At 41.8% G+C, this 20,054-nt stretch overlaps 1 protein-coding gene across 1 annotated transcript in view; it reads left to right on the forward strand.

Moving 5' to 3' along the window:
- LOC134224567 (homeobox protein aristaless-like) overlaps nucleotides 1-11,124 on the forward strand; it is a 193,822-nt gene extending 182,698 nt beyond the window's left edge. Inside the window, exons 6-8 of the mRNA XM_062703967.1 lie at nucleotides 6,790-6,964; nucleotides 7,181-7,772; nucleotides 8,456-11,124. Of these exons, the coding sequence (XP_062559951.1) occupies nucleotides 6,790-6,964; nucleotides 7,181-7,772; nucleotides 8,456-8,846 (1,158 nt within the window). The 3' untranslated portion in view covers nucleotides 8,847-11,124. The remainder of the gene's footprint in view (nucleotides 1-6,789; nucleotides 6,965-7,180; nucleotides 7,773-8,455) is intronic.
- Nucleotides 11,125-20,054: the final 8,930 nt, after the last annotated feature.

A 20,054-nucleotide genomic window follows, 5' to 3' on the forward strand; every position in this document is an offset into this window, starting at 1 on the left:
TTGTATGGTGGACTTCTAGTGCGGAGGTTTTTCTACAACTCTGCCTAATGATTCGTTGTTTGAATTCCACTAGTAACGGAGTTATAGCTATGATCGAACGCAAATTACTGAATGATCGTTAACATCCTTGGTTGAAAGATTTTAAACGTTAATAGCGTTCGTCTCAGTGGACGAATTTCTGCCATAAGCCCCTCAATCGACAGATTTCAAGTATGTCTTCCATGTCCATGCTTGCTAAGACCCGAAAAACTTGTTTCAATAGGCATGAAACTGTTTTCAATGAAAAACATTGAGATCAAGGGAACCTATAAATATAGGTATCTCATAATTCTTGCATCATTCCATTACCACGTTCTGATTGGTGCAGACACCAGCGAATGAGCAGCCGCTGGGTCTGCCGAGAAGCCATAAAATAGCGCAACGCGATTTTTTCCTTTCATTCTGACCGGGACAAGCGCTTCGCTTCATCATCGATTGAACAGCACTCACACCTTTTAGCAGGGAATGAAATCTGCACCGACCGCTTTTTCGGCTCGACACCATCGAAGCGACCATCATCAGCCGAAACCTAGCCGGTACAGCAGCAGTCCACCCTCCACCCATCCACAGACCCGACAAAGCAGCAATGCTGAGCAGATACCGGCAGCAGCAGCAGAGTCGAGCCGAGACCGGCCGGCATCGGTGATGAGCCGAGACAGGCTGAAGAAAAGCCACATGATGCAGCCACCCCCCTGAAATGAGATGTAGTTCTTGAAGCCGTCTACCGATTTGGTGGCGCTAGTGTTGCTTTTCCTATTTTAAGCTCCGTTCATATCGCCGCGAGAGCATTGGCGATTGGCGCTTTGATATTGCATGAAGAAGAAGAAGCAGAAGGATGATAATCAAAAATATTCGCACGGGAAAACATACGAAGAAATTTTTGAAACTCTTCTTTAAAATTCTAGAAGCAATTTAATTAAAAACGTTAAGCGGTACGGGGTTAGACTTGTTTTCTACTGCATAATAAACACAATATTTCAATTTCAATTTTTATTTTGTGATATCATAGGGGAACTGTTCCGATCTCCATCTCACTGTACATATATCCATCTCATCGCTAAACAAAGAAATACGGCACCAAATTCGTTGCTTCTTTTTGTAAACATGCGTGCTCACTGTTGAAAAAAATCACAAAAATAATAAACAAACCAAATTCCTTTCCATTGCTTCGTTTTTAATGGGATGGAAATCGGAGCTATGAGATGAAGTGTCGAACCGTTCCCCTACTTAATACACAGTATAAGAAAAGTCCAACGCCGTACTGTTTACCGTTTTTAAGGTTCCCCCAAACACACGCGATGCGACAGTCGCCACGCGATTCTATCGCTTGGCGACAGCGATTCTGTCGCCGATGATATGAAAGCGTAAATAGAACATTGCCGACAGCGACCGAACGATAGAATCGCGGCGACTAGTTGTCGCCGTCGCGGCGATGAAATCACTTAGGTCTGGGGGAGCCTTTAATTAAATTGCCTCTAGAATTTCAGAGAAGAGTTTCAAAAATATCCTCGTATGTTTTCCCGTGCGTTTATTCTTTAAATATCACCTTTCTGCTTTTTCTTCTGCATGCAACATCAAAGCGCCAATTAATAACGTCGAAAATCACGCAACAATGCAATACATCTCGTTAAATATAATTTAACAATGCAACACATGCCGCTTACGCATCCGACTATTCTGGCTTCGTGTGTTTATTGCTTAACCGGCAATGTTTACATCCAGCACCATGTTGCAGCACCACGTTTTTGGCTTCAGGCGAGTTGTTCGTGGATGACAGCCGTTTCATGGGGGTGGATGCAGCATGTATGTCCAAAAAACAAACGGTTCTTCAGAGAGCCAATAATAGAGATCAATATCAATGCTTTCAATACCCTTCGGGATAGGAATTGTACTTGGGTGCCAAATCCAATATTCTAGAGATAAAATTTTATGCGAGATTTTCATACATAGCGTCAAAACTAACAGTGGATAATTTTTCTGATTTACCCGCGAAGTGGACGAAGGACTTCGCTTGGCAATGCCTTTAAAGATTCATAAGATGTCCAAATCTCTCACATAATCTTATTTGGATAAAAAAACACCGATAACAGCTCAAACATTAATAAACTATCAATCGATTTTTCATCAAATGTTGGATTTTTTGGCATTGATAAAAAAATATGTAGGGGGAATGACGGCTTTGGCAGGTTTTGTTCTATTATTAGCAGGGGGGTTTTTTATGACTGACTAGGCTCAAATTTGGCCTAAACATTCTTTGCATATCAAAGAATATTGTGGCCAAATTTCATAAAATTTGGTCAACAAAACCCCCCCTGCCAATAATAGAACAAAACCTGCCAAAGCCGTCTTTCCCCCTAGATAAACATTGTTTGATACTGACCGCACACAAAGCGAACGTGACTGAATGATCGTCCCATGTTACCAATTCTAAATCTTATCACCCGAAATCCCATGTCCGGGTGTTTCTTTCCTTCTACTACTAACAATATTGTCTCCGAAAAGAACACGTACTTCCCACCTGAACTGCAATTCTAAGCTCGCTTGCCCGGCTTATTGGCCTGTATCTAGCGAAAAGTCCCGGAAATAGACGCCAGCAGCGAGCAACGCGTTGATGATGATGACGCTTTGGCTGCCAAAAAACGGGATACAAGACACTAGCTGATTGGCCCACCAATTGGGAAGCAGAGAAGATTCAAAATAAGGTATAAAAGAAAAGTGCATTCGCTCGCAGAGCATTCAATCTTTTTCATACCATCACTAGAAATTCGCGGTTATTTGAAAAGATCGTTTTCTTACTTTTTGCACTTAGCCGAAGCAAACAGCCTTTTTCAAAGCTCTAAGAGTTAAAAATAATGTTCTCCTTCAGTCGCTATCGCACGGATTAGAAGGCTCTTCAGTGGAAGGGCTGATATACAGTCTACATCCCCTGCTGAGCCAACTTGTGGTTTATTTCAGGCAGTCCTTCAGTGGGAAGCTTGCCACTGTCGAGGCTAATATTTCGTGACCGGACAGATACTTCCTGAATTTTTTGGATGATTCTTGTTCGAGGTAGATTTGATTTCTGTGGCGTTTTTTTTATTCGTGTATTTATTTGGTAGGCACTCTGTGTTCTTAACCGCTACTGTGCCGTAATCTACTGTGGTAATCTGCTGTACAGAGTCCACACAGAATCTATTTTTAGATGTCCGTAATTCGTTATTGTTATCGTTGCCAGTCCATATCATCGTCAGTCCATTGTGTTCATTTGTCCATGTGGTGAATCCAGTGATCGTTGCTTTGTTCGGTTGCCATTAATCAAAGTACGTTGGAGGAATGCCTCCGAGAAGAACAGATTTGTCAGTCGTCATGAGGCAGCCGTGTCGGTGAGACGCGTTCCCCAAAACGTCACCGTACGGACTGCGCTTCTGGCGACTGGCAAGAGTTTGGTGGAGGGGCTGGGAATCGAACCCATGACCATTCGCTTATGAGGCGAACGTGTAGCCAACTACGCTACGGGACCCCCCTTCTATGTCGGTTTGATGAGAAGATTTTGCCAAGGAATGGTATGCAACGCCGATTATTTATCCAAAATAGTTGATGTGAGAAATTTGGACATATTATGTATCTTAAAGGCATGATCAAGTCAAGTCCTACGTCCACTTAGCGGTTATGTCACAGACATTACCCACTGTTCGTTTTTATTTGAGGGGAATTGTGCTGAGACTGTCCTAAGGAAAACTACTAGCGAGTGTGAGATCACTTGGAACAAGGACAATTCTGTACAACTGTGTTACAGGCCCTAACGCTTCCACCTCAGAAGAAATATAGTCGCCCTTTGGCTTGCGAATTTCGCCAACTTTGAAATCCTTGGATCTTGCAAGAATTTTAACTACTAGCCTCACTCAAATTGGAAACATTTGCTCACAGGTTTTTCCTTCAGCATATCGAAGAGCCTTCATGTAGGCTTTCCGAGCCAACTTGAAAGACTCCGTCCCTACTGAATGGTGCTGTTTCAACTTCTTCTGCCTCCTGGATTTATCCAATTCTGAATTCCACCATGGGCTTCCTCTTGAGGTTTTCACAGAACGCAAAGGGCATGCTTCTTCGTATGCTTCCTCGATATGCAACGTTGTAGTTTCAAAGGCATTATCCAAGTCGGTACGAACTTCAATGGATGGTAGATCTCGAGGATTTCTAAAAAGCAAGCTCAGCGAAGTAACATTCAAATGATCAAAGAAGTTGTAGCGATGTTCAGATATGGATTCCTCATCTGATACAAGCCAATTCGTTAACCTGTGATTGTTTTGTTGGAGCAGAGAGTTATGTCTAATACTTCTGCTCTATTAGATACCATAAATGTTGGGCGATTGCCTATGTTAAGTAAACTAAGTTGGGTATTACTTAAGTATTCCATCAAGCTGGAGCCTCTCAGATTGACATCCGAGCTAACCAAGATGATGTGATGAGCATTAACATCACTGCCGACAATTAGTGGACAGCCTTTTGAAGTGCAATAATAGACAACTTGTTTGAAAGCATCCATCCATGAACCATCCCATCATGCGGTAAATAAACTAGACGCATTTCATGACGGGGGTTCCACAAGTTACATCAATTGTAGCAGCACATACATCTCTGGCTGTTAGTTCAGAGATATGTGTAGCAAAGATAGCGTTGTTAACAAGTACACAAATCCGGCACAGATCATTGTCATGAACTAAACTTTTCAGAATGTCTTCAGATATTTTTGATTCCGTAGAATTACAAATTCTTCAAATTCATTCTATAGACCCTCTAGTTTATTCAAACAATCAAACACCTCAGCTTCCTAAGAATTCTGCGTTATCCAGAGTATGACAAATCAACTCAACCTCTATTGATCCTTTAGAATACTTCTATGGTGCCGGAAATAAGTATAAAGACAAGCATGATTTTCATACATTTTTATCATGTTTGAGGATCGAAGTCTCGATTCGTAGCGATTCGATTTGGCTAAAATTTTACTAAGCACTTGTTTTCAATTTGAACTATCGAGCTTTGTGTTAATTATATACATCTCTATTGACTTTGACCTCCGAATCTGGAAATAATTATAAAGACAGCACTTTTCTATATGGAGCTCCATACAACATATAATTATTTTATTATAATAAAAAAATCAAGTCATTTTAGGCCTGCTGGCAAAACATCATCCCAATCGAAACGCTGAAAATCGAGACATTTGCCTTCCTAAGGCCATTTTGTGTGGAAACCAAGCGTGTCTTTATACTTATTTCCACCTGTGTATGTTTTAATATTTACGGATTTTTTTTTTGTTTTTGCTGATTTTTCAAGTTCGGATCAGTCTCTAGACTAGACTGCCCAAGAACCCCCTTTTCTCCTGATTAATTGAATCTGCACTACTCTGCATTGGAATAAGGGACGTTTTCTGATTCTTTAAAAGAATGCAAGAAAAGCTTCCTAAAAAAATCTATGCACGGAGAAGGTTATAGAGACTTTTAGAGTTAGTCAAGTAAAAAATAAATGTTTGAGGAGATTTTCACAACAACAACCAATTTTTAATGGACATTATAAACAAATTTAGGAGAATATTCTAAGAGAAACATCTTAATGAATTCCTTGACGAAAATCTTTATAAATTCTTATGTAAATCTATCAAAAAAAAAATATTAAAGCATATTTGGTGTGAATTTCAAGAAAAATGTCCAGAAGATTCTGAATATAAAACTGAAAAATTTCATTTAACTCCTTATTGTTTCCACCATTTTGATATTTATTATTTGGATCATTTCTGCGATAACTGTAACTGTACAGACAAACTTCTATACTAGATTTTTAGATAACATTTATTCAAAGTTAGTGACGATAGTTATGAATTCAGGCATGAAGAATGTTCTGAATAAATTCCTTTAAAAACTTCACAGGAGAGAGTAGGAGTTAAAAAAATATAACAAAAACTGTAATTCAAGTGAGTCTAGACAATTTTAGCATGATATAAATTTTTCGCCGCTTGTCTTAGCGCTAAAAAAGATGTATATCAAGCATATCCACAGATATGCTTGATATACCTCTTGCATATATTGACGATATTAGTGGATTTGAAAGGCCAGATTTTTCTTTCACTGTACTAAAATCGAATTTCTAAAGTCTCATAGTTTTATATTTCACCCCATATTTATCATCATTATCGCATATTGCACCTAATAAAAGCTAACCCAACTAATCGATTTGCTCATTCTCGGGCCAACCCCTTTCCGATCATAGATGTCGTACAAATTGAAGGGAGCTGGCGACGGCCACCGCATAACATGGCACAGCTTAGCTCGATTGAGTAGATTTTAATGCGATTAGTGGCAATCGAAAGCATATTATATCTGTCGTGAAGGAACTCGATAGCCAGTGAATCCAGCAAAACGAAAGCAGCAGCGGTAGAAGAGGAAGGTCACGAAGGATTTCAAATTCCAATAACGGCACATCCTGCCAACTGTAGCGTGGAATATTATTAATTTTGTGCCAGTGCGAGCACAAATAGCCTTTCATGTGACACAGCAATCAGACAAAAGCCCATAATAATTAATATCCTTAATCCGTTTTGCACCGTGCTGTCGCACGCACTAGACATGCTCTGAGCCCAACCGAAAACATATTATAGATATGACGATGAACTTTCGTTTAATTTGTTAGCGTTCGAGACATGTTTTCTCTTGCAGTCTTTGATGAAAAGTAGCAGTTTTGAATAACACCACATATTTCCTTTCCATCTCATTGCAGGTTTGGTTCCAAAATCGACGAGCCAAATGGCGTAAGACTGAAAAATGTTGGGGTCGAAGCACCATCATGGCGGAATACGGTCTCTACGGTGCTATGGTGAGGCACTCACTGCCTCTGCCGGAGACCATCCTCAAGTCGGCCAAGGAGAACGAGTCCGTTGCACCGTGGCTTCTAGGTATGGAGATGAAAAGTAAATATCTTTCTATTTCTATGCTCATCCCTCACCTGCCAGATTAGTCAAGTTTCTTTGGGAATAAGACAGTTGATGTTCTAATGATTGCTTTCAACTCATCCTAAATTTATTTTATTAATCTCGCATTTAGTTAGTAGTTATCATTTGAAATCATTAGCCTAATAAACATGACATATTAATGTACTGTTCCAACTTCAGGCATGCACAAGAAGTCGATGGAAGCGGCAGAAACCCTAAAGAACTCCGAAGATAACAGCGATCGAGAAGAAACTCGAACGGAAGCCAGTGATATTAGTGCAGGTTCAAGTTTAAACAATCATGGTTGTTCCCCGATCAAATCACCTGGATTGAATCCCCCCGGAAGTACGAACAGCGGAAGCACCATCAGTACCAGTCACCTGTGTTCTAGTTCAAGTAGTGGCCAGTCCCACAGTACTCACTCCAACCCCACCACCAGTGTGATATCGCACCTATCACCCACTTCGGCACATTCTCCAATCAACAGTTCATCTACGGCATCGATAACTCCGCCTCCAACGACACTAACGCGACATCGAACATCACCGCTGGTATCGCTTGCTGGCGGCGGAGGACAACCGCAATCGGGCCAGCTGGGCCATCCGCACCACCATCCTCACCTTCCACATCCGGCGCATCATCACAGTCCCGTTGACAGCAAAGAATTCAAGCTGAACGCCACCGTCAGTCCCACCGGTAACAGTTACCACCCCGAAAACGACCCAGAAGCGTTTAGGTGGGTTGACTACAGGGATCCTGTTTCATACATACGGTGATTAGATTTTTTATATACTTATTTTTAAAATACTATTTTTATATACCTGTGCAAATGATCATTCAACTGGGCCCTCGCAAAACCATATTCATCATAACCTACATATTCGGCACACTCATGGATGCCCATACATTTTCAGCCCTGCCGACTAATTCTAATTCCATCATGCTAGGTTGTAGACTCTTAAACTGTTCAAGTTTCAATAACTGTAATAAGGGTGTATATCACAAGAGAACAATCTCTTTTCTTCTATTTAAAAGAACGGAAACCAATAGGAAAAGTCAAGCTCTATCTGGTAAAAGGGCGAATGTCGCAAGAGAGAATTCTCTTCGTCGACTTCCCCTCTTTTAAATAAAAGTGACAAGCAGAGGATTTCTTTGCAGTTTATCACCTCAGAATGCAAGTTCGCATTGTTTTCTATCGTGCTGAGGTGATAAACCACAAAGAAATCCGCTGCTTGTCACTTTTATTAAAAAGAGGGGAAGTCGACGAAGAGAATCCTCTCTTGCGACATTCGCCCTTATTCCAGATAGAGCTTGAAGTTGTCTATTGCTATGTACATACGCCCTTATTTTTGCAAAAGCTTGAAATGAATGATCCTTTACACATAACTTCTTTGATCATTCTAAACAAATCCATCCAAAGCAATACAGAACTGAAGTAGGTCCTCTCATCCACAGGAACAACTCCATAGCCTGCCTTCGAGCCAAAGCACAGGAGCATCAAGCACGCCTGCTGAACAGTGGCTTACTGCTACAAGTTCGATCTTTGGCAGGTCTCCAAAACCCACTGCATCACAACCATGGCGGGGGTGTAATGGCAGGCAGCGGGCCGGGAGGAGGAGGAGGATCAACAGGAGTGATAGGCCATGGCAGTATTCCTTCGCCGCATCATTGTGATTCCAATGGCAACAATTTGCTGCTGGGCAGTGCTACCTTACATCACGCATCGTCCCAGGAGAACCTGAACCTCGCCGCAATCGATCGACAGCGCTCCGAAGCAAACAGCAGCAACGGATCGGCCATTTCGATAAAGTGCCGCAGCAATAGCCCCAACGTGGCCACCTTTTGACATTAGAACTGCTAGTAGCGGGCTATCAAACTGCTATTCTAGCTTCCATCGATCGTAGCATCAGTCATTAGCTTGTAGAGTGAACGCTTTTAAATAGTTTCACCTGATTCCGTTTTGTATAGATATTTCAAAAGCTTTAGTTGTTACAATTTAAGCAATAACTGAAATCGAGTGACATGATTCCTTGTAAATTCCAGTTTTGTAACATAATTGTCACTGTATTTCTCAACATATATTATGAGTGCAATGTCTCGAGCATTTAATTTCCTGTACTTTTATCCAGTTATACGTTTTAGTTGTAAATTAACTATAAGGCATTGTAAATTAGCAAGAGCATACAAATGATATAGTATTCAGGCTGGATAAAATACGTAATTGCCAAAAATCTTAAAAATAATGCTCAACACATGTACAGATAACACAACTCGATGTAACGACTATGCTTTGAGAAAACTCGTGGTTTTTGTGTCCTCTCTTGCTAATTCTTCTTGCCGACCTCCCAGCATGGTACTCATTGGACTTAGTTCATTTAATTATGTGGGCTATAAGCAAAAAAACTATATTGACAATGCGATCCAGTCTGCAAATCACTTTAAACAATAGAGCTTGCTGACGTTTGATCATCTTTCTCTTCTACGCGCACGGAGGGGATAGGATTTGTTTTCATGAAAACAAATCCTATCCCCTCTGTGCGCGTGCAAGAGAAAGATGATTAACATCAGCAATCCTTATACTACTAACAACCGAATCATTTTATTGTGCTGTACATGAAGTAAATAATCGATCAAATATTTCAAACAACTGTCAAACGTCAACTACCTACTTGGTACCTGGTTGGCTACAGCGTTGATACAGCCCGGTGGCATCTTTATCTCACACAATAGGTTTGTTTTGCAGCCAACACTGCGAGACCGTATCCCACTTACAGTTCTGTATCCTAATGACAATCAAATGTGATGTTTGTAAACAAAACACATACTATCATGAATTTTACACTGAGATGTTGGCTACGAAAACATGGCGTCGTGCCACCCACCTGGTTGATACACCTATACCTGGCGTTTTGTAGAGCCCCATAATCGTCGGTCTTGGGCGATGTTTCTCCCGTTTAGGGTCCCAAGGTCCGATTCCACCGCGTGCCGGCCTTTATCCGATTCTCTGTTGAATATTGTTTTTAATGGTTAAGCCTATCCTCGCCGTCTCCCTCTTCAGTGGGGCAAAAGCTTCGACTACTGTTCTGCGATCGATTACAATGAGGTCGATATCGTCCACAAAGCCCAGGAGCGTATGCAACCATGTGATGATAGTGCCGTTCCTCTGCACGCCAGGTCACAAGTGCAATGTTGAACAATTTATTCGAATTTGCATCACCCTACTTCATCCATCTAAGGTCACAAATGAGGTTGACACTTCGTCTGCCACATCTGCCACAGCCAGGGTTTGCAGAAATCGAAAATCTGAAGTCAGTATTGCGAAAGGCATCTAAGGTTCGATTTCTCAGTATTAAGCACCTTTATCGAAACAAATATTTGGTAGGCGTAGTAGCGGACACCTTCCTACATAACCGGTACGAAATAGTTTCTATGAAAAGTTCCTAATATCTTTCGTCTTTCGCCATACAGATTTCTGGCGGTTAACTTATGCTGGCTATTTGCGCATATACGATAGCGCCTGGATGTTGAAGCGGCGGGTAAAAAATCAGCCATTGCCAATAAATCATATATAACGAACAACGAAAAAGGAAAAACAAAAACTGCTCCGAATCTTAATAAGCCATGATAATAAATTTCAAATCTTGTCAAAAATATTATATACAAGTGCGAATAAACAGAATCGGAGTATCGTCTCACGCGGTATGCTACATATCGCATATGGTAGTATATGTATACAGAGATGATGAGTGAGACTTTTTTATTCTCTTTTGGATTCAATCCCTGGCCACAGTTCACTTCTTTTTACTGAATCGTACGCTGCTTTGAAATCAATGAACAGATGGTGAATCTGAAAGTTGTACTCCCGGAATACATCATTGACTTCGGGCTGTGGCTTTGTGGCCGTGCGGTTAGCGACGTCAATCGTCTAGACGCATGTGCTGCGGAGTGTGGGTTCGATTCCCACCCCGGTAAAGAGAAAACTTTTTCGTAAAGCGAAAAGCTCTTCACTGGTCCACTGGGTGTTATGTAAATGTCCTGTCCGTTGTCTCATGCTAGATGTTAAGTGTTCAGTCTGTGCGACCTCTTGTCGAAGACGGTGATTCTGTCTTTTTTTTTTTAATACATCATTGACCATCGACAGGCTAAAGAGCTGAGCAGAATGGATACGTTTGCGTGCGTTTTGACAGTTTTGCCATGGGAAAACTGTCAAAACGCACGCAAACGTATCCATTCTGCTCCGCTCTTAAGAATCTGATCCGTCGTTGATCGGCTCTCACGAAAACCTGCCGACGAAGGACTCCGTCTGTTGAAGTGGTCTCAGTCTGTTGAACAGTATACGCGACAGAATTTCGTACGCCGAGTTCAGAAGGGTGATCCCTTTGTAATTGGCACACTTTAGTCTTATAGATTGGGCATATGAGGCCTCATAATAGGCCTTTTCATGATACGTTTAAAAACAGCTGATTTTACCGTCAATTGACAGTTCTTCTATGAAAGTGACAGCTTCGGGGTTGCGCGCCTCTTCAGCGGTTGTAAACAAGTGCAGTCTCGGCAGTCTCACATGAAAAGGCCTATGTGGTGGATCGATTGATTGATACTTCCGTGTTTGAGAAGCTCTAACGGGATCTCGTTCTTCCCAGCAGCTTTACTGGTTTTAAGCTTATTTGGAGCCTTCTTCACCTTGTCCAGCATTGGTGGTTCCACAGCTTGACCGTCGCCGGCGTCAACTATTAGTGCAAAAACCATAGAAAAACTCTTGGAAAAACTTGATTAATAATTTTGAAAACTGTGAATGACACATAATACAGTATAAGGCGATCCCAAGTAACAATTCAAGTTTTTTTTACATCCTGCTATCCAGCCTTCCACGCTCGGTAATGGCGGCTTGTCGGTGTGAAAAAATCAATCGGTCACTGTAGCATTTGACACTAGCTGGAGGAAAACTCACCGGCGAAAAGGCCTTTTTTCCCTTCCCCTCTCCCAGGAACGCCAATGAGCTTTCCTCCAGCTAGTGTCAAATGCTACAGTGACCGAATGATTTTTTCACACCGACAAGCCGCCATTACCGAGCGTGGAAAGCTGGATACATTTTGTTATTTTAACTTTTAAAACGACCAAAAAGATATCAAATTAAGTAATAATATTCGGCGATTTCACAACATCAAAACAATTTATCGATTTGCTCTCAAGCTTTGCTCGGGTGGAGTATTCATTAGTCTGGCGGTAACAAGCAAGGCCATGTGGCTGGATTTATTTTCCGGTCTGATCTACGAAATTTTCTCGACTTCTCTGGGCGTAAAAGTATCATCATGCTAGCCCCATGATATACGAATGCAAAAATGGTAACTTGACTTAGGAACACAGGAGTCGCAGTTCATAATAGTGGATGAAAGCACAATGAGCACTACGCTGTGAGGCGGCAATTTTGCAATGAAGGATGCGATGCCAACATATTAAAAGAAGGAAGATGCTATTGCCACTGAAGGAAGAATACTACCAGTCCGAGTTACACAGAAGAAACATGCTCCTCTGAAATCATCTTTATTAGAAATCGGCACTAAAATTACCAAAAATAATACAACTAATCTTGTAGGTAGAACAACGAAGGGGAAGAAACACTATAAACGAACTACAGGAAAGCGAAAAATGCGTCCTCTCCTACGAATGATGTACATAGAAGAAATAGGTTGCTGATGATATTTTTAAAGTTAGTAGAACATTTTTCGCATATAAACACTCGTACTTACAATTTGTAAAAAATGTCACAGAACTAACGAATAATCAGTTTAAAGAATAAGTTTTAGCAATGGCGACAAAATTCAACTGTGGTAATAAAATTTATGATAATCTATACTGTATAGAGCATTGTTTTGTGAATGTAAATGATGACTATTGATAAATGAGCACAACTCTTATAACGATAATGAGGAAATTTAATAACTAAGAATCGTCATTATGATACTGAAAATATTAGAGCGTACTTAGAAAGCAACTGATCCTAAAAATAAAAAGAGTCACTGATTAAGTGAAGGATTTCAATGAAATTTGCTGTTTTGTTTCTTTAACTCACATATTTATATCGATCACACCCACGGGCATCCGTTTCATACGAACTAGCAAACGACTATAAATAGGCTCCTAAAAACTGGCCTACACTAATTTTGACACTCTTTCTCCCTCATAACACTTTTGAATGGATGAATTTTGTGTATGAACAGTTCCAAAATATGAACAGTTGGAAAATACCAAATTTCCTTAGTACAGTCGACCCTTTCTCTCTCTCTACACATTGATGCTCCACATATTTTTACATCTCTATATGTTGATGGTCTTCTTGTACCTTTCAATTTACCAGTTTTGGTGCGTGGTGTGTTACGGCGTAAGATCTACCACGGTCACATTTGTCAGCAACAGGCATCCTGGTCCAACGAATACCTTCCCCAATATCCAACTCCGTGGTACTTAATAGGGTATCGCTGAGTCGGAGGCCTCTCGTTAAGGTCACTCCTGACAGAATCCAAGTTTCAAAGTGATCGCGTTTTCGGGGGCACACCACTCGATACGGAGGCGGCGGACAACAGTCATTTTTGTTGATTCAGCTTTGCTGCGTCACAGCATGCGTGAAAAAATAAAAATGACAGTTGTGCGTTACCTCCGTATCGAGTGGTGTGCCTTCGAAAACGCGATCACTTTGAAACTTGGATTCTGTCAGGAGTGACCTTAAGTAAGTACTACATCAACACTTCCTTCCTCTCCCAAGTTACGGTGAAGATGGGCGTGGCCAGGAGTAGTAATCCTCATGCTTTTGTGATGTTTATCCTAGATTGAAATCAAGGACCACACATGTGCAGGACCACCTTGATTTCTGGTTGCAATCTGAATACGGATTTAAAAAAAAACACGAGTATCACTAGTGTCCAATCTACGAAGTACACCGCAACCATAGAGAACAGACATGGAGGCTCGAACAAAATTTCTTGCAAAACATGTGAAAACAAACACAGCGAACCTCAACGCCATCGACGTCGACTTGCAACTCACAATCTCATTTTGACAACACGATGACGCGCTAGCGTGCTAACTGATTATGCACGGGATAACGGCGACATTCCAAAGTTATTCAAAATGAACAGTAAAAAGTTATCACAACATGGCGAGTGCAGCTTCATCGTCTGTTCTCTGTGGTTATGCCCCCGTAGCGCGATGCTAGTGTGCTGACAAAAATATGATGAAAGTTTGCCGTGTTTTACTTTTTAGCGCTAGTGTTCATTCCGAATCGTCACTAGGTGGTAGCACCATCTTGTTTATATAATAAAAGCCAACACCATCGCTTAGTGAAATTGAGTTTGTATGTCGGGCAGCCTACGTTGGCGGCGCTGAGGTGCGATTTGAATCTTTACACTGTAACTATCTCCTTTGACGGCGTCCGAACGCCTGCGGAGTGGACGTCCTCACGTCCTCCTGACTAGCTCTCTTTGCTTTTATTGGGGTTCTCAGGGTCGGCTAGACACTTGCTCAAAGGAATCACACGAAACATATCACAGCGGAAGCGGACAACACGATAGACGACGAACTGACATGCAACCGAGGGCTTGGCTTTGGAACAGAAAGTAAATGTTGTACATTTTATACATCATTTATTGTGGGTTCATTGGTTGCGTTAGTTTTGGGATGTTAGTTCGATGCGGCCGTTTGATGACGTTGGGTACCTTTAGAGTAGTCATGCGACATGAAGTAGGATACGCGGGGGACATACCTTTCGTGGCGCTTCGGGGTTGTGACAGGTTTGGATGCCCGGAACAGTGGAGTACGATGGTAGCCTGGATGAGCTTTGAAGAAGATCTACGCGTTGGTTGGCTGGCCTCGAGCAGACTTGAGGTTGGACACAATGGTGGTGATGAAGCTTTCATGTACGCCAGAGGCGTTTCACCGGTTGGATCGTCCTGAAGTCTGTAGCTACCTCCCGAAGGTAGCGAATCTGGATGAGCAGTATTCTGCGGGTTGACTGACCCGGAAAAACTTGAGGTTGGACACGAAGATGGCAGGGTTTTACGGGTTCGCAGGTTAAGCTGCAGTTTGGATTGATTCTTCCAAAGGTGGCGAACCTGGATGGGCCGTGTTCTGCGGGTTGACTGACCCGGAACAAACTGGAGGTTGGACACGAAGATGGTTGCGCAGCCTGGGTGGACCCCAGAGTCGTTTCACGGGTTCGTATGCCCGGAACAATGGTGAGACACACCGACGGTGCTGAACCTGAATGGACACTATTCAGCGGGCTGCTGATCCGGAATAGCTTTGGGTGGCGTACGACGATAGTGACAGAGCGGGGTTGACTGTAATCCGCAGGTTGACTGACCTGGATAAAACTTGGTTGGACACGTGGATGGGTGGACCGATTATCAGGTTATATTCGCCGAAATGGTCGGCTTGGATGGTGTTTCATGGCCCGCACGGATGGTGTACTGTAATACCCGGGACCGACTAGTTGACCACCATTATGTCCTCACCGGAAGGCCAGTACACGGGATTCACCAATCTTCTCCGGTGTATCCAGGAGGCCCACGCGGCCCTATCTTCCCTCACTATTCTGGAGCACTGTGTTTTTTCGACTTTCCACTCTCACGGTTAACCACCTTCTCCCCGATCTCGAATCGTTTTTTTCTCTTTTTCGTTCCTTTCTCTTTTCGTTCGGGGTTTGGGTTACCCGAAAGAATTTCGCTCGGATTGCCATATGTGTCAAGGGGTGAATCGGTTTTTGTTAGTGTTCACATGGTTAAAGAAAAATAGCCAAAGAAACGTTCTAACTTTTATTTGACTATTTTACTTATGGGTAACTACATGCAAAGTCTCACATTTCTGGTTTAGTACTGTTTTTATGATGCAATATAGTTGGGGTATTGTCAGTTCGTTGGCTTATTGTTACCTTATACGGTAACAACACACCTTTTTAAAGAAATTGTGTTCGAGCATCCATGTCTGTTCTCTGTGGATCAATGAATGAATCGTTTTGACTGGTACCTTATTTCGAGTAAACCCGCGTTAGATGTCTTTCGATATACACACTTCTGACGGTTAACTCATGCTGGCTATTTTGCGCATATACGATATCGCCTAGGGGGGTCCCGTAGCGTGGTTGGCTACACGTTCGCCTCATAAGCGAATGGTCATGGGTTCGATTCCCAGCCCCTCCACCAAACCCTTGTCAGTCGCCAGAAGCGCAGTCCGTACGGTGGCGTTTTGGGGAACGCGCCTCACCGACACGGCTGCCTGACAGAACTGTTCTTCTCGGAGGCATTCCTCCAACGTTCTTCGATTAATGGCAACCGAACAAAGCAACGATCACTGGATTTCACCACATGGACAAATGAACACAATGGACTCACGATGATATGGACTGGCAACGACAACAATAACGAATTATGGACGTCTAAAAATAGATTCTGTGTGGATTCTGTACAGCAGAGTACCACAGTAGATCACGGCCCAGCTTTTTATTATGGCTATGGATCAACTGTGACATAAATTTTGACACTTACCGTGTACAGTTTTTATATCACAATCCAAGTTGCCTAGGATATGTCCCAAACAGTTCACGTGTCAAAATTTTTCACATTTTTCAATTGTTTATTGTGAGATTTCAAATCGTAACATTTGATTTATAAATTTTGATATGTAGTGTTTAATAATTCCTTTATTCCAGATGGACTGATTTGAAATCCCCACACGAATTAATCATCCAACTGGATTTAGTTACCCCACCAAACTTGTGGCATTTTCGTTGACTGGAATTGCAAAAACCATGCGTCTTCGGACATTGTCTTGTTCCAAGCCTTCTCCTAGGACGTTCTATCCATATCTGGTACAACCAGGTGGCTATGTGGGCTTCGTGTGAATAGTGTCAGTCGTTGTCCATCGTTACTTCGATACTCCTTCTAACGCAAAGTTGAGTATGTAGCAGACACGAGCTTCATAATCTTGCCGCGATCCTGTGTGCGTGTCACTCTGATGGGTGAGCTCATTGTATCTGCGACAATGAATTATTGACAGTGGCTGATTTTCTACCCGCCGCTTCCACATCCAGGCGCTATCGTATATGCGCAAATAGCCAGCATGAGTTAACCGCCAGAAATTTGTATGGCGAAAGACATCTAACGCGGGTTTTCTCAAAATTAGGAACTTTTCATGAAAAACTATTTGGTACCGGTTATGAAGGATGGTGTCCGCAACTTCGCCTACCAAATATTTTTTCGGTTAAGGTGCTTAATTTTGAGAAATCGAACCTTAGATGCCTTTCTCCATACTGATTTCAGAAAGTTAACTCCTAGTGTGCCGCTATAAGCACGCTCAAAGCAGGCGATTCATTGAAATAAGAAAACAGACGAACATGGAAAACTTTGACATTTGGCATCATATTTCATGGCTACTTAGACAGAACCATAAAATCTGTACACAGCATATGTCAAAAATTATTAATCACAGTTTATTTATGGCTAGCGTAAAAAGCTGAATACGAATAAAAAAAAAACGATATCGCCTGGATGTGGCAGCGGCGGGTTTATCTCCAATGTTACGTATGTTTGTCTGTGGTAGCAGGTTTCACCGGTTTCACAACAGAGAGAAACGCCGGTATCGCCACTCAGTGACGAATACCGTAAGCATGGTGCACGGAAGGTTGTTGTCTACACTTTTAACGGCTGCTGCACCCTGGATGTAAATTTCATCGAAGCAAACAGTCGGTCCCTCAGAAAAATCGGCACCAACATTTCAAAAGGGCGCAATTGCTTTTGTAAACAAAAGCTTCTCACGTCGCTGGTTGGTTAATTTGAGCCCACCCACGCAATCCAATACCTCTGATGGAAGCATCGAATCCTCTTCTTTCATTTAATGGTACTGGATTGCGTGGGTGAGCACAAATTAGCCTTCCAGAGACGTGAGAAGCTCTTGTTTACAAAAGCAGTTTCGCCCTTTTGAAATGTTGGTGCCGAAATATTTGAATCCCGTGATTCATTCGTGGTTCAAATCTGCAGAAAATAGAACTGAGCGTTATTCCAGTTTTATTTGATTGATAGTTGACTTTTATAAATGTTTCAGATTCATAGTCAAACTGACAGCCCTGAACGATTTCAATCACTACTGATTTTACTGTTACGTTCTGCCTATGATCGCATATCAATCCCATCTTTCCAAGATTTGCAACAAATATGTAGGCAGAGGTAGGCAGCGTAAAAAAAATCTCGCGCTTAGTTTCATAGTCATCGAAATTTATCCGCAGAAAATCGGCTCGTGACGTCATCGTGGCACACACATCCTTACGACAAAATCATAATCGGTTTCTTATGTTTCAACGACAGATGTCTCCCCCATATTTGAATCGGTTTTTGCGTGTTTCAGCAACAGATGTCACTGGTATTCACTCAGCAACCGATTACAACCGGTTACAACATTTTTAACCGATACAACGAGTACGTCACGGTTAAATAGGGTAAAGTGCCCAATAGTGGACCCCCAACCAATAGTGGACCCTCCAGCCATTTTTGCATTATTACACCACAATATAATCATTTTGCTATGAAATTCCATCGGGAGAACCTACCTTACAGTACTATGATTTGATTACTTGCATTGGAAATGCTATGAAAAGTAAAATTAAATGATTTTTTACAATTCTATAAAAAATAAGCACGAGAGTGTCCATTATAGGAATATTTTGGGGGGTCCATAATTGGGAAGAAGAACGTCCCGAAACGGAACATAAAAATCAAATGAAGTGTCGACTATAGGGAAGCAAATTCCTATTATGGACCCCCAGGGGGTCTACTATAGGGCGAATTCAGTCAGACTTTAAAATGTTAATTTCAACGAATAACGTCGTGTATTTGAGTATTTTATGTATGTATCGTGAAGAGGAGATGCAGAACTTGGTATTAGATGCCAAGCAGAATTAATATGTTGAAAATTTCTACTCCTTAGAACAAAAAGAGCAAAATTTCGCTACTAGGGGGTCCACTATTGGGCATTTTACCCTACATTCACCCAAATGAGTACAGCAGTATATATTTTTATCAATCGACACAATAAGAAACCAAGACGAAAAAAAATTAAAATAAATCGCCTGCTTTGAGCGTGCTTACAGCGGCACACTAGGAGTTAACTTTCTGAAATCAGTATGGCGAAAGGCATCTAAGGTTCGATTTCTCAAAATTAAGCACCTTAATCGAAAAAATATTTGGTAGGCGTAGTAGCGGACACCATCCTTAATAACTGGTACCAAATAGTTTTTTCATGAAAAGTTCCTAATGAATCGCCTGCTTTGAGCGTGCTTACAGCGGCACACTAGGAGTTAGCTTTTGGAAATCAGTATGGCGAAAAGCATCTAATGTTTAATATCTCGAAAATGAGCACCCTAATCAAAAAAATATTTGGTAGGCATGGTAGCGGACACTTTCCTACATAGCTGGTACCAAATAGTTTTTCGTTGAAAGTTCCAACTGTTGAGAAAACCCGCGTTAGATGCCTTTCGCCATACAAACTTCGGATGGTTAACTCATGCTGGCTATTTTCACATATACGTTAGCGCCTGGTGCTGGCAGCGGCGGGTAGGAAACCAGCCACTGTATTTGATTCATTATGAGAAAACCCGCGTTAGATGTCTTTCGCCATACAAATTTCTGGCGGTTATTTCATGCTGGCTATTTTGCGCATATACTATAGCGCCTGGGTGTGGCAGCGGCGGGTAGAAAATCAGCCACTGCCAATAATTCATTGCCTGTTTAGCGAGTAGGGCATTTTAAAAATTCTAGAGTGCTTTGAGTGCTTTGTCGTATGCGTAATAGATTTGCTTCCTTTCTCTTTCGTAATCTGAATATCTGAAGCGAAAAAGTAGCATGAAATGCATCTATTAGCAAAAGAGAGCGCGGACAAAGAGTGCCTACATTCATTTTGACGTGACGCGCACTCCACACACTCCAAATCAGTATATTTTTGGAGATCAAACAACCACCTAAATTTTGAGTTCTTTTAGATTTGCATTTCTGACGTGCCATCCGTTGTTATT

The sequence above is a fragment of the Armigeres subalbatus genome, chromosome 3 (assembly GCF_024139115.2).
Source record: "Armigeres subalbatus isolate Guangzhou_Male chromosome 3, GZ_Asu_2, whole genome shotgun sequence".
Lineage (NCBI taxonomy): Eukaryota > Metazoa > Arthropoda > Insecta > Diptera > Culicidae > Armigeres > Armigeres subalbatus.